This window comes from Euleptes europaea, chromosome 12, assembly GCF_029931775.1.
Source record: "Euleptes europaea isolate rEulEur1 chromosome 12, rEulEur1.hap1, whole genome shotgun sequence".
Lineage (NCBI taxonomy): Eukaryota > Metazoa > Chordata > Lepidosauria > Squamata > Sphaerodactylidae > Euleptes > Euleptes europaea.
Genome location: NC_079323.1, coordinates 33894294 through 33908138, shown reverse-complemented (window position 1 = coordinate 33908138; position 13845 = coordinate 33894294). Strand labels below are relative to the sequence as shown.

At 40.1% G+C, this 13845-nt stretch overlaps 1 protein-coding gene across 1 annotated transcript in view; it reads left to right on the top strand.

Annotated features, from left to right (window-relative positions):
• ABI3BP (ABI family member 3 binding protein) overlaps positions 1 to 13845 on the top strand; it is a 166421-nt gene that overhangs the window by 25796 nt on the left and 126780 nt on the right. Inside the window, exon 2 of the mRNA XM_056858638.1 lies at positions 7518 to 7697. Coding sequence (XP_056714616.1) covers positions 7518 to 7697 — 180 coding nt within the window. The remainder of the gene's footprint in view (positions 1 to 7517; positions 7698 to 13845) is intronic.

The window sequence follows — 13845 nt, the reverse complement described above, 5'->3', positions numbered from 1 at the left end:
GGTAAAACCATAGATTCTAACAATTCCTACAGAGATGACATCACGTCCAGGCTCCCCCCACACTCCCACCCGATCCAGTCTCCCACTGGTTGTCAGGCTGGGCTTGGCAACCCTAGCAATAGCAAATATAAGAACCAGCATAAAAGTATATTGATAACTGCAGAGCAAACCGGCCAAGTAAGTCATACAAAATCAGTAAAAATGAATAAAATTGAAAAGATGAGGTCAAGAGAAATCTAACAAAGTTCCTGGTAAATAAAATTGTCCTCTTCTGGCTATGCAAAGACAACTTTGTCTGAACTTCTAGGAGAACTTTTAGGGTGAGGAAGCATTCACAAAATGGGCACTACCATTGGAATTTTTTTGTCTCAAGTGGCTACTCACTCCATTTCCTTAAGGACTAAGAAGCAGGTCTTAATTGATGGTCAGTATTCTGTGCTGTAACAGGCAATCCTTCAGCCATTTAGTGCTTTAAAGCTAAGAACCAGCACTTGGGATTGTGTCCAGAAGCAAACTGACAGCTGGTACAACATCTGTAACTCCTGTTCTCTCCTGAGCATCCCATATGCATTATTTGTGTTGGATTCTGACCATGATTTTCTTTGGAAAACTGAAATTGCAACATCTTCTCAATCTTGGATATCAGGTTTTGTTGCTTGTCACTTCCCTAGTTTTTCTTTTCTTTTGGTTCCCTGGGTTACTGGATTTTCAAGACCAGATATCTTGCTGTTTTAACATAGCTCACTGCGGTATCTCCTATTTGCAAAAACTCTCAGACGCCCTGGCTGTAGAGAAACTTGACAATACACTGCAACAAGACGGCAATCAAACTTTCTTCATATTTCCCCACACTTTAAAAATGAAAAATATAAAAGAACAGCCGGATGGAATACTTGGCAACGAAGGTCTCAAGGGACTGGACTGTTCCATGGAGCAAAGGAATATAAAACACTTGTCTTATTCAAAGACCTAGATACTGTTTGTATAATTTAAACAATGCTTAACTGATTCCTAGCAGTATCAGCCCTGGTTAGTATTTGGATGGGAGACCACCAAGGAATACCAGGGATGCTGTGCAGAGGAAGGCACTGGCAATCCACCTCTGTTAGTCTCTTGCCATGAAAACCCCAAAAGGGGTCGCCATAAGTTGGCTTGAAGGCCCTTTACACACACACACAACAGTATGACCAGTACTGCTTGCCAAGTGGAAAACACACTGCTCTGTCAAGCCTACATTCTGCCATTCAGAATTTCTTCTTAAGTTTAGATGGTAATGAACTATTCTAAAGGTAAATATGAGTTTGGCCATCCACCTCTGTTCTTTCATAGCTCCTGACTGGTTTACCAGTGAGTATGCAAAAAATTGGGTTAGTCATTTTATTGGGTTGAATTATTTATTGGAGCTAAAGCAAGCCATATTAAAATGAATGCAATAGTTACTACTATTGATTTCAGTGGCAAACACCTTTCTAGATGTAATATCCCCCCCCCAAAAAAAAATTAGGGCAAAATTCTCCAGGATTGCATCCATCACCCAAGGTGTTTTTCATCACAAATTTCAGTCAGATAGGGCAAAGTGTCCCCATTCTAGTAAAATTCGCACTTTTACAGAGGGCAAGACAGAAGAGAATTGGCAAACATCAGCTTTTTATCCATCCATCCATCCATCCATCCATCCATCCATCCAAACCTTTATTGGCATAGAGACAATATTAACAATCATAAGCAAGAATTCATATTTACAAAGCTTCTTATCCATTCCTGAGGTATTGAAGGGTAGCTATGGTATGTCACACACACACACACACACACACACACCCTTTTTAGTAGAAGGTGAAAATGCTAAGCACAGAAACACCTGTTAGAACAAACCTGTCATGTGCTAATTTGCTGTTATAGTGTCACTCTTTCCTCTTACAGCTCCATTCTTCCCACTGTTCAGGAATCCTGAACTAGATAGCAAAGCAACAGAATAACTGTCAGATCGGAAGGGGGTTTGACCACTTGGATTTCTGTCAATTCCCATATTTATGAATGGGCATTGTTTAGATCAGACTTTCATAAGTAAACGTCCTACTGCAATTAGGAAAACAGAAAAGTGTTTTTTCTAAGCTCCTTCTCCCGGTTATAGTACCAAATTATCAAACTAATAACACTGGATCAGAGTTAGAAGAAGAAGAAGAGTTGCTTTTTATATGCCGATTTTCTCTACCACTTAAGGAAGAAGCAAACCGGCTTACAGTCACCTTCCATTCCCCTCCTCTAAGAGAGCTGTGACTAGCCCAAGGTGACCCAACTGCTTGATGTGTAGGAGTGGGGAAACCAACCCGGTTCATCAGATTAGAGTCCACCGCTCATATGGATTAGTGAGGAATCAAACCCAGTACTCCAGATTAGAGTCCACCACTCCTAACCACTGCTCTTAACCACTACACCATGCTGACTCTTCAGAGCAGCAGTAGGAGAAAGAAAGCATTCACATTTTACAGAGCTGTGTATAATATGATGAGTTTGCATTGGTAAAGCATGCTAATATTTTAAAACTGCCTAGAGTATGATTGAATGGAGGCTCCAGGGTATTCTTCAGGGTATACGAAAGCAATTAAATCCAGATTTGAAAAAAAACAATCTGTTTTTAAATTACATATACAACAAAAGGCCACAAATCAACCTCTGAGTATCCATAAGTAGATAATTATTTGTCATCTTTGTTCAGCCAGCAGCTCTGGTCTTCTAATTATAGCGATTAGGTCTACAGCAGTTGTGAACATCTATTTAAATACAAGGCCAAAATAATCCCAATGGGGAATTGTATTCAGAGTTAAGTATTACCATCAAAGTAGCCAAAATGTATATTTAACTTTTCAGAGCTGGCATTAGATCCCTGGACCTTCTGGTCCCTTTTCACATATTCCATGCCCGGTTTGATTTCAGTGGGATTTTTTTCCATCTGCCAGCTGCCCCTGGTGGGATTCCTCAAATTTTCCTCCTCTTGCTGTCCATGAGCATCAGAGTCATTCCCTCTTTATTTTGGATTGTGATCCATGAGCCACTACCTGTTGTTTGGAGTTAGTCATTTTCTCCCCATCTCTAATTCAACTGTTCTTCCTTCAAACAGAAGTGGCTGGATCTGTCTGTTTTTGATCATAGAATATTATGCATGTCCTTCTCAAGGTTGATTCTGATGTTTCAGTGTTTTATTGAAATGTCAATATTTTCCTCACCCACAGGCCTTTGGATTGGTAAACTTGGCCCAGTATTGACTTGAAATGTGGAATTTTGCTCTGAACATGTATGTTCAGTTTCATTCTGATTGCTCAGTGTGCCCAAGGTATATATAGAATCATAGAATCACAGAGTTGGAAGGGACCACCAGGGTCATCTAGTCCAACCCCCTGCACAATGCAGGAAATTTACAACTACCTCCTCCCCCACACCCTCAGTGACCCCCACTACATGCCCAGAAGATGACCAAGATGTGTTCCCTCTCATCATCTGCTTAAGGTTATAGAATCAGCATTGCTGACAGATGGCCATCTAACCTCTTCTTAAAAACCTCAAGGGAAGGAGAGCTTACCACCTCCCGAGGAAGCCTGTTCCTGAGGAACTGCTCTTAACTGTTAGAAACTTCTTCCTAATGTCTAGGCAGAAACTCTTTTGATTTAATTTCAACCTGTTGGTTCTGGTCCGACCTTCTGGGGCAACAGAAAACAACTCGGCACCCTCCTCTATGTTACAGCCCTTCAAGTACTTGAAGATGGTTATCATATCCCCTCTCAGTCTTCTCCTCTTTAGGCTAAACATACCCAGCTCCTTCAACCTTTCCTCATAGGACTTGGTCTCCAGACCCCTAACCATCTTTGTTGCCCTCCTCTGGACACGTTCCAGCTTGTCTACATCTTTCTTAAATTGCAGTGCCCAAAACTGAACAGTTTTACTGACAAACAGAATCCCAAACTGTCAGTTAAAGACTTAGTATCTTCAACTGGCTCAGCATAAGTGTTAATTTTGTCTGTCCTCAGCTGTGCAGTTGGATCTTCCAAAGAGGTCAGAAGAGAAGAAAAACAAAGGGCAGAGAGAACCAAAATCTTTGCGCCTATCATGTTACACAGGCTGCCTCTCTAACCATGCTCATTTCAGCACCTCTCATGGGAATTGTACAGATGGACTGGCTTATCACAAACAATGCAGATGTCCCTTTTGTTGTTCTGCCTGAATTTGCTAGCTGTGTAGCTGCAGCTGATTTTTGGAAACGGGGAAGACAGTCTTCCCCAGTAATTGCTTCTGGGTGAATGAATGCTAGCTCTACTTAAATCAGTGGGAAGGTTGCCATTGACTTCAGTAAATATGTGAATGGTGCACAATAAAATAGTTTGCATATTTCCATAGCAATGTGTTTTGGCAATAATAGCTTTTCTCCTGTGGATAATCAACTACATTCCCATTCAGGTGCAGAGGCAATCAAGGCAGACCCAGCAAGTATAAATATATGAGTACTCTAAGGCCTGATGGGCAAGATGTTACCCATGCGTAGGGTTTCCAGGTTCCTCTTCATCAACAGCAAGAGGTTTTTGGGGCGGAGCCTGAGGAGGGTGGGGTTTGGGGAAGGGCAGGACTTCAATACCATAGAGTACAATTGCCAAAGTGGCCATTTTCTCCAGGTGAACTGATCTCTATCGGCTGGAGATCAGTTGTAATAGCAAGAGATCTCCAGCTAGTACCTGGAGGTTGGAAAACCTGGAAAAGATAAAGGCTCAGTGCTGTATGGATAATGGGAAAGATCCAGACAGCACTCACAAATTGTAATACAAAAGTAAGCTTTATCAAAGTGTGAAATAGTGCAAAAGGTGCAAAATATATATACAAGGATGACGAAGATACACATACAAAATAAATAATGGAAGTCCAATATGATATCAAGTTCAAATGTCCAAAGACACAAAGTAGGTAAATATCCTGAAAACAGGTAAGTCAATATTTATAATCCAGTATGGACTTCTGTTGTACTTATAGACAGCTGAAGGAGCAGATGTCCCAGGCGAGAGCCACAAAGGGAAGGTGACCGGACGTGTTGTCTAGATTCAAATCACGTTTCGCACATGGCTTCATCAGTGGCTCACTGAGGGTCAGCCTTGGAAAATGTCAGCAGCATCAGGACTTGTCCCTGAAAATATCAGGCTTGGGAAGGAAGAGTGCCTCTGAGCATGTACACAGATGTCAAAGAAGAGCAACAAAAAATCCTGGCAAAAATACATGTTGCTTTTATGTAAATCAGTGATGATCAACAGCTGGCACCACACAACTGGGCCACAGTTTCTCCACGTAGAGGCTGCTAGGAAGGAGAGATAGCTGGAAATGGGGGGGCACGTAAAGTTAAGTTGGCTGTTGGGTGGGAAGGAGAGAAGGAAGCAGGAAAATGAAAGAGGCTATAGTAGCTTTCAGGGAAGGGAAAGCTAAAATCGTGCAGAGGGGGGAAATGAAATACCACCCCCAAGTCATTGGGGGACCCCTGTTTGTACATTTATAATGATCATGTTATGCATTACAAAGTGAAACGAAGAATTAATGAATGCCCATTGGCTCAAATTCAGAACCTAACTAATCTTACACTTTAACTTTTGTGCTTTGGGCCAAGCAACACTTCGGGACTGATTGAATTGCACTTGTTGCTTGACAACACCATTGTCTGGAAGAGAAATTAACTACCTGTCATTTGGTAAGATCAGGCTTGCTCTGATCACTTGAACAGCATAGGTGACAATATCATTTAATTAGTATGAATGTTTATGCAAGACCTAGCCAAGATTGGGTAATGTTACTGGGAACTGGGTTGTTGGCTCTGCATCCGGAAATGCATCGGAATGATAAATCAAAGTAATAGTGTAACAGTCACCAAATTTCTCATTCAAAATTGATGCCACAAAGCCTCTTTTGCAGTATTGAGTATACAACCTCCTGCTGCTAGCTGATGTTCAGTTTCACTGGTAAATTTATGGCTTTATTGCAATTTGCTGTTTTTATTGATTGTTATTTTGAGCATACAGTTGTTTCAAAATGTGATGAATGCATATGCTCAATCTTTTTTTGTGATAATGGTAAATAGCAAAGTGCCTAAAGAGTAACTGGCAGCATTTGAGTTGTATATGCTCCCTAAGTTGGATTTCTATGACTTATAGATCTTTTCAGAATTTTGGGAATCACAGCTATTTTCTAATAGAGCAACAAACAAAAGTAAAGCTACTTCCTACGAAATGTCAACATCAGTTGGCAAACGATGTAGGTCCTTAATGGACTTTTAACTGTTAATAAGAGAAGAATGTTTTTAAAGGACTTTTGTTTTTAAAAAGACAAAAAAAAAAAACCCTTACTGATGCAGCAGTAATATTCTCGTTTTTGCACTGCGCTGTTCGTGCTGAATAGAATCCTTCCCCGAGTGCCTCTATAAGCCATGAGCTATGGTTTTTATGTTGAAGACTTTCTATTCCTTGGCTCCATCATCAACCAAAAGGGAGACTGCAGCCAAGAAATCAGAAAGAGATTGAGACTGGGAAGGGCAGCCATGAAGGAGCTAGAAAAGATTCTGAAGTGTAAGGATGTGTCACTGGCCACCAAGACTAGTTAATTCATGCCATCGTATTCCCTATTACTATGTATGGGTGTGAAAGCTGGACATTGAAGAAAGCTGATGGGAAGAAAGTAGATTCCTTTGAAATGTGGTATTGGAAGAGAGTGTTATGGATACCGTGGACTGCCAAAAAAACAAACCAGTGGGTTATAGATCAACTGACCCTAAAAACTAAAATGACTAAACTGAGGCTATCATATTTTGGTCACATTATGAGAAGACAAGAGTCACTAGTAAAGACAATCATGCTAGGAAAAGTTGAGGGCAGCAGGGAAAGAGAAAGACCCAACAAGGGATGGATTGACTCGATAAAGGAAGCCACAGCCCTCAGTTTTCAAGATCTGAGCAAGGCAGTCAAAGATAGGACATTTTGGAGGACGTTGATTCATAGGGTCGCCATGAGTCGGAAGCGACTTGATGGCACTTAACACACACACACGGCCTAATATACAAAAATGAGAAGTAGTCATGGTGGTTCCTTTAAGAATAACCACACAAGGAGTGGATGTAACACTTTTAACCACACCAGAAGGAGGACTGGCATGCCAAACAGCTTGCTAGGAGGACCAGTACCTATATGATTACTTATAAAGTAGCCACTGTTTTACAACCTAGTTGCATATATCAGGTGCATGTCTACTTGTGTTATAAGAATTCAAGATAAATAATTATAGTCGGGAAGTAGGAAGAATTAGATACTTGTGCTCTGCAAACTGGATATTACATCTATATAGTGATATCATTATTTTGAAGGATCTTTGGAAATGCTATTGACTGCCATTAACCTGTTGACCTGCCCTGCAATAATTATTCTAAACATGTGTGTTCTGTTTATACCACAAATTTGTGCTTCAATGGTAACCTCCTACATCTTTTTCTGTATTTTTCTCAGTTAAGAGACAAAGTCTGAAAGTTCAGATCAATGCTACTGGCGATGCAGTGTGCATGAGATATATTCGGTCGAGTCCAAGCATCAAACTGGAAGGCTTCATCTTGGGGTATGGCAGCAGCTTCTTCTCTAACCAGTATATTCCTCTACCATCAGATGGAAAACCTTACATAACTGAAGTTGGTAAGGCAATCTCCAAAACTGTATTTTGGATAGGTGGTTGTGGGATCTGATAACATATATATTTGTGGTGTTGGGTACACGTGGAGGTTTAAAAGCAAAGGAGACAGGAAACTTCGTCAGCTACAGATACTTCTATTTGTTCTGAAATCTTGCTTGCACATTTCCAATCGCTAGAATGATTTCATATATATATACGAAACATAGTAGCTTTACACAATTTCAAAATGGTGAACAGTAATTAATACTGCTCTTTAAGATTAAGTGTTGCATGTTAGCCAGTTACATGTTGATTTTTAACCAAAACTCTGAGCCTTATTTAATTCTTAGATTAGAGATTACAAGTAAGGACCGACAAGAAACTTGAAGTGAGGGTGAATCCCATTCTACCTTCCTTTACTTTCTTCCCTCTCCTCCTATCCCTTCTCTGTCACTCATGCCCTCTCCCTTTCTTGAGAGCCAGCATGGTTTAGTGGTTAAAAACGATGGTTTGGAGCAGTGGACTCTAATCTGGAGAACTGAAAAGTAACCTGCTGAATGGGCTCAAACTTCAAACAGTTCATGAACTGCTTGATGAAAAATTGACTCCTGGCTTGCAACTGTAAAGCAGAATATGAGCCATACCATTACATCCACAATCACTAACATTTGTATTTGATTATTTTACTGTTTTAGTTAAAATGTCCACTAATTTTTGCATTCTTTTTTTCATTGTTATTTAAAAGTAATATGACTAGTCATTAACTTTGCTACTAGATGCAAACAACTTTGTCAGGTAAAAGTGAAATTCTTTGAGACAGCTGTTTTTCGAGTTCATTAAAATATTAAATTTAGGGTTGGTTCACACACAACATTTTTCCTAAAAGAAGATTACCTCTAAGTACTCTGTTATATATAAAATATCTACAGTATTATTTTCTTGAGACTACAGACTTTAAGAAGGAAATGTAATCACAGCAAAATAAAGCCTTCATATTATTTATACATGGTAGTTGTAGTGCTGAAAATGAGTTTGTCCAACTCTTACTTTTATTCCTTGCCCTTCACCCCCTTTCACATATATTTCAAATAACACATGGCTATTGTAGTTACCAAGCTGCATGAGAATTTGAGATGTCATAACCTTGAATAATCCAAGGAAGACCAAGAAAATACTTTAAAAGATAATATTTAGGGGGGAAACACATAAATTCAGGAATATAAGAAAATAGCATTGTAAAATAATGCAATAACTTAGCTGAAGATGTAATCTGGGCCAAAGTACTTGGAAAGTACCAGAGTTTCATTTGCTTCACAGATGGCTTCCAGAAAAATCTGTTTCTGTCTTCCAGACTCAGTTCATTAATTGGGGAAGCTGGTTTGGGCTCATGGAAACAGAGGTGCAGCAAAGCACAGCTAACCACATCGTCTGTCAGACCTTAGATGAGAAGGGACTGTTCAGATAGTGTAATGTCACATATTGAATGGGTGCTACAAAATATATAACACATTTCAGACAGTTTTATCAGTGTATATAAATTAAACATTTTATTCCCAGCACAGCTGTAACAGTCCCTTCAAATCCATCCTCAAGATCTGATCACTGAGTTCCAGTGTCTCATCTATTTTGATCTACAGGTGCCAATTCTTAAAAAGTGCTTTGAGGAGATTCATCTTTGAATTTATCTACAATGTGTGTAAATTGAGAGGAGTATGTATATTTCCTCATGTTTGAAGGCATTGTACCCATAGGATAGTTACAAAAGAGTCTGCTAGGGAATCAAATAAGTCAGGTGGGCTTTCCATATGCATTCTCTTATGCATTTACAAATTGGCATGATTAACAGCAATGTTATAAGAGCCTCTCAATTAGGAATCACTCATCAATGGCGATGCAGAATTAAAAGCAAAGGAGAGCTATTTTTAAATCAGATATTCTAGTTGCTGTAGATTTTTGATGTCACTTCCTCTGGAGAGAGACTGTGACTCATTGGTAAAGCACTTGTAGAAGGTCCTAGGTTCCATCCTTAGCCCCTGCAGTTAAAGGATCTTAGCAGGTTCTGAAAAAAGACTACATTTCTCTGTCCAAGATCTGAACAGCTACAGCCGGTCTGGTTTACGCTAATTTTAATATTCTAATTAATCATTGAAAATGCCTCATCAGACAAAAAGCTGATTTATGATGCTTCTTTGCTTGAACTGGTAAATGGTAAAATTTAAGAAAGTTCTAGGTATTTGTGTAATTGTGTAAGTAGCTGGTGAGAAATTAAAATTAGGGCTACAATTTCTTTCATAAAATTATCCGTGTTCCTGCAAAAAGGATAATCTCCCCAGATTTTCTATTCATAGCATTTTCACTTTCTATTCCACTTTCCAAGATCTGTCTTTATTCTAGAATATATAAGCAGATCTGAGTCCTGCTTGATTCTTATTTTATTTTGTACTTGCTTGCTGCACATGTCTAGAGCAAATGTTTTGTGTGTACACAGAAGGCACATACTGTAGACTTGGGGGTGGGGTGGGGGCAACAGAGGTATCAACTACATTCTTCTGCAAACCTACTGTAGCCAGCATGTCTGTGAAGGACAAACATTTTGCTTGCACACTCTGGAAAGTAGGCAAGCAGCCCCATCACAATATTACATGGAACAATAAGATAATTCCTAGACTGATCAGATCTTATACTATCTCTTAATAAAATGGGAACTGTTCTTTAAACATAAATAATGAAACACAAAACCTTCAGCACTCCCCATTGTCAATCTTATCTACATTAATGAACACATGAAATGCATTTTATTTGTCAATTTATTTTGTTATTTTGTCCTGTTTTCCCTTTCAATTTTTTAATTTTTTAAATATAATTTTTATGATATTCTCAGATAGTGTACAATATGTACACTTTCTGGTGAAGGAAATTTATTTCACAAAATATAAAGAAATGAGAGGCAATTCAGAATATCTTTACATGTGAGGTTTTGTTTTGAGCATTTGGTAAACACTCTGTGTCAATGCTTAAATAAAGGCCTTCCAAAATAATTTATTACAAATTTGAAGAGCACTGACAAGTTTTCTAAGAACACAAACTTCTATGATAACCTTAAAAGACATACCTTCTGTGCCAAGAGTTCACAAGTAGAGTCAGTATTTGGATTCAGTTTGCTTGCAGATCTAAGTTCAGATGTCCATGTAACATTGACCTGTGATTGAGACCTTGAAATCTAATACCAGTCAGACTAGACAATACTAGGCTGGATGGACCAAGTCTGACTATAAGGCTCACAGTACTATTTGACAGAAAAACTTTGTGACGATAAAAAGAGAACTTCTAGTGACTCAACAAAAATGGGCACTTTTAACAAGATAAGTCTGAACGCTGACAGTGCAGGGAGACTTTGGTTCATAGTCTTATATCTGCCATACAGTTCATGACCTTGAACCAGTCACTTTTAGGGCTTTTGAAATAAAAAAATTCGTTAAAATTCAGGTTCGGGTTTATTGGCCATTTTTTTATTCGGGAAAACCCGAATTCTGAATTCTCCTATACCTGTAAAGGTAGGAATTCGGCTTTGAATTCGGGTTTCCCTAATAATTTGGCCATTTAAACCCATTTAAACCCATTCATAGCTTTTTGCGGCTCCTGGTGGGGGGGACATTTTTGCAGGTACAGTTCCCACATTTTGAGCTATTGGCTATCCACCCAGCTTTCCAATGGACCCTTCCCTTTTCCATGTATTGCCCATTAGCCATTTCAACGGGACATTGTTTTTTCTCTCTGTTTGATATTTTGAAATAATCTGCTGATAAAATACAACCCTTCCTTTGTTTAGTTAATATGCATACATGTTCTTTCATCTAAAACGGATATGTACAAAAAGCACAAAGTGTAGACAGGGTCATTATTGAATGCATGCATTCTATCAGAAGGAAACAAATCTGTAGGATTCCTAGCATGGCTATTATAACCAAGCCCCTGTCTCTCCTCACAAAACATATGCTTTCAAGATAAAAAGTATGGACTAATGTTTCCTAGAATGAAATATAATTTGTTTAACTTCCTAAATTTTGATGAAATATACCTATGTCTCTATTGATATCATTATTCTTTCCATTAAAGCCACTTACCGGTACTAGTAATTATAGCATGTGTTTTTGCACATGCTATAATTTTTTGCAGCAGAAATGGAAGAAGAGTATATTGGCATTTTAGTTACATCATCAAGCTTCCTTAAAACTGTTTCTTTTCTTTCTTTCTTTTTTAAGAAAGAAAAAAACACTGCATAGATACAAAGACCGAAACAAAAAAACGATCACAAAAATTACATAGACCAAAGAAAAAGACCATTCTTGAACTTCATTTGCAAACCCCAATGGGAGCATCAATACATTCCACGAATTCTCTGCTCATCAAGACATAAAATATTGGTTTATCTAATTAAATTACTTATATTACAGTCAGAGGTTTTACCGAAATAAAGTAACAACTGTTACTTAACACTGTTTCTATTAAACAAATTCATGAAAAAGAGATGAAACTTTTTAAAAATTACATTTATAGGTTGGAATGAAGCACTGTGTTCTCCCTAATTTGTCTAGATGCAACGAAACAGCAAATTAATAACCTTAATTACCGTATTTTCCGGTGTATAAGACGACTGGGCGTATAAGACGGCCCCCAACTTTTCAAGCTAAAATATAGAGTTTGGGATATACTCGCCGTATAAGACTACCCTCTCCCATAATACTAGAAGGCGGGGACATCTACTCAAGCTGGAGGGGGAGAGATTCAAAACAGAAGTTTTTTTTTTTCACACAACGCACAGTTAAATGGTGGCCGGGTTCTGAGCCGAGAGCAAAGCGAGTGGGTAGAAGTGCCCGAAGAGAAACCGAGGCACACTGGGAAGTGTAGTTCGCACTCTGCCCCGGCCGGGTTCTGAGCCCAGAGCGAGGCGAGTGGGTAGAAGCGCCCGTAGAGAAACCGCCTCTAGCAGTCGCAGCCGGGCAGATGATAACCCGTGCAAATCTCCTGCCCCAAAGAGTTTCTCTGACCCCATAGGGGAGGGGCCATGGCTCAATGGCAGAGCACCCGCTCAGCGAGCAGAAGGTCCCACCCCTATGGTGTCAGAGAAACTCTTTGCGGCAGGAGATTTGCACGGGTGATCATCCGCCCGGCTGCGACTGCTAGAGGCGGTTTCTCTACGGCAGGGGTGGGGAACCTTTTTTCTGCCAAGGGCCATTTGCATATTTATCACATCATTCGGGGGCCATACCAATGCCATACCGGTTGTAGATCTCCCAGCGGGGGGTGGGGGGTCGGGGGGGTCGACACTAGGGAGGTTTTTGGGGAGAAAGAAAGAAAGAAAGAAAGAAAGAAAGAAAGAAAGAAAGAAAGAAAGAAAGAAAGAAAGAAAGAAAGGCCATTTATGCATGGGAGGTTTTGCCTTGGATTTGCTGCTCTCTAAATGCACATTTTCCCCATTTGAATTCTCAAAACTCTGCATGGGATTTATTGTTGAGTTTTGAGAATTCAGATCGGGAAAATGTGCATCTAGTCTATAGAGTGGCAAATCCAAGGCAAAACCTCCCATGCATAAATGTCAGAAGGAAGGAGGGAGGGAGGGAGGGAGGGAGGGAGAAAGAGAGGGAAAGAAAGAAAGAGAGAGAAAGAGAAAGAAAGAGAGAGAGAAAGAGAGAGAGAGAGAGAGAGAGAGAGAGAGAGAGAAAGAGAGAGAGAGAGAGAGAGAGAGATGGATGGGGGAGAAAGAAAAGGACAGAGAAAAAGAAAAGGACAGAGTGTGACAGACCAAGAAAGAGACAGAAAAAGAGGGAGAAAGAAAGGGAGAGAAAGGAGTGACAGAAAAAGGAAGAAAACAGAGAAAAGCCTTCACACACACACACACACACACACACACCTGGCGGCGCGCGCAACCCCGCGCAACTGGACTTCAACTTTCCCGCCTCCCCACCCCGCCCCACCCCACCCCCAGAGTGATTAATCGGCTCCCGGGAGCGGCTGGCTTCTTCTTCTACCCCCCCCTGCCGCCTGTCAACTGTTGAGTGGCAAGAGGGAGGGGGGAAGAAGGGAAGAAGCCAAGCAGCTCCCGGCGGCGGAGCATCCGCACGGGAGGCGATTAGGCGACTCTGGGGGCGGGGTAGGGAGGCGGGAAGGGTG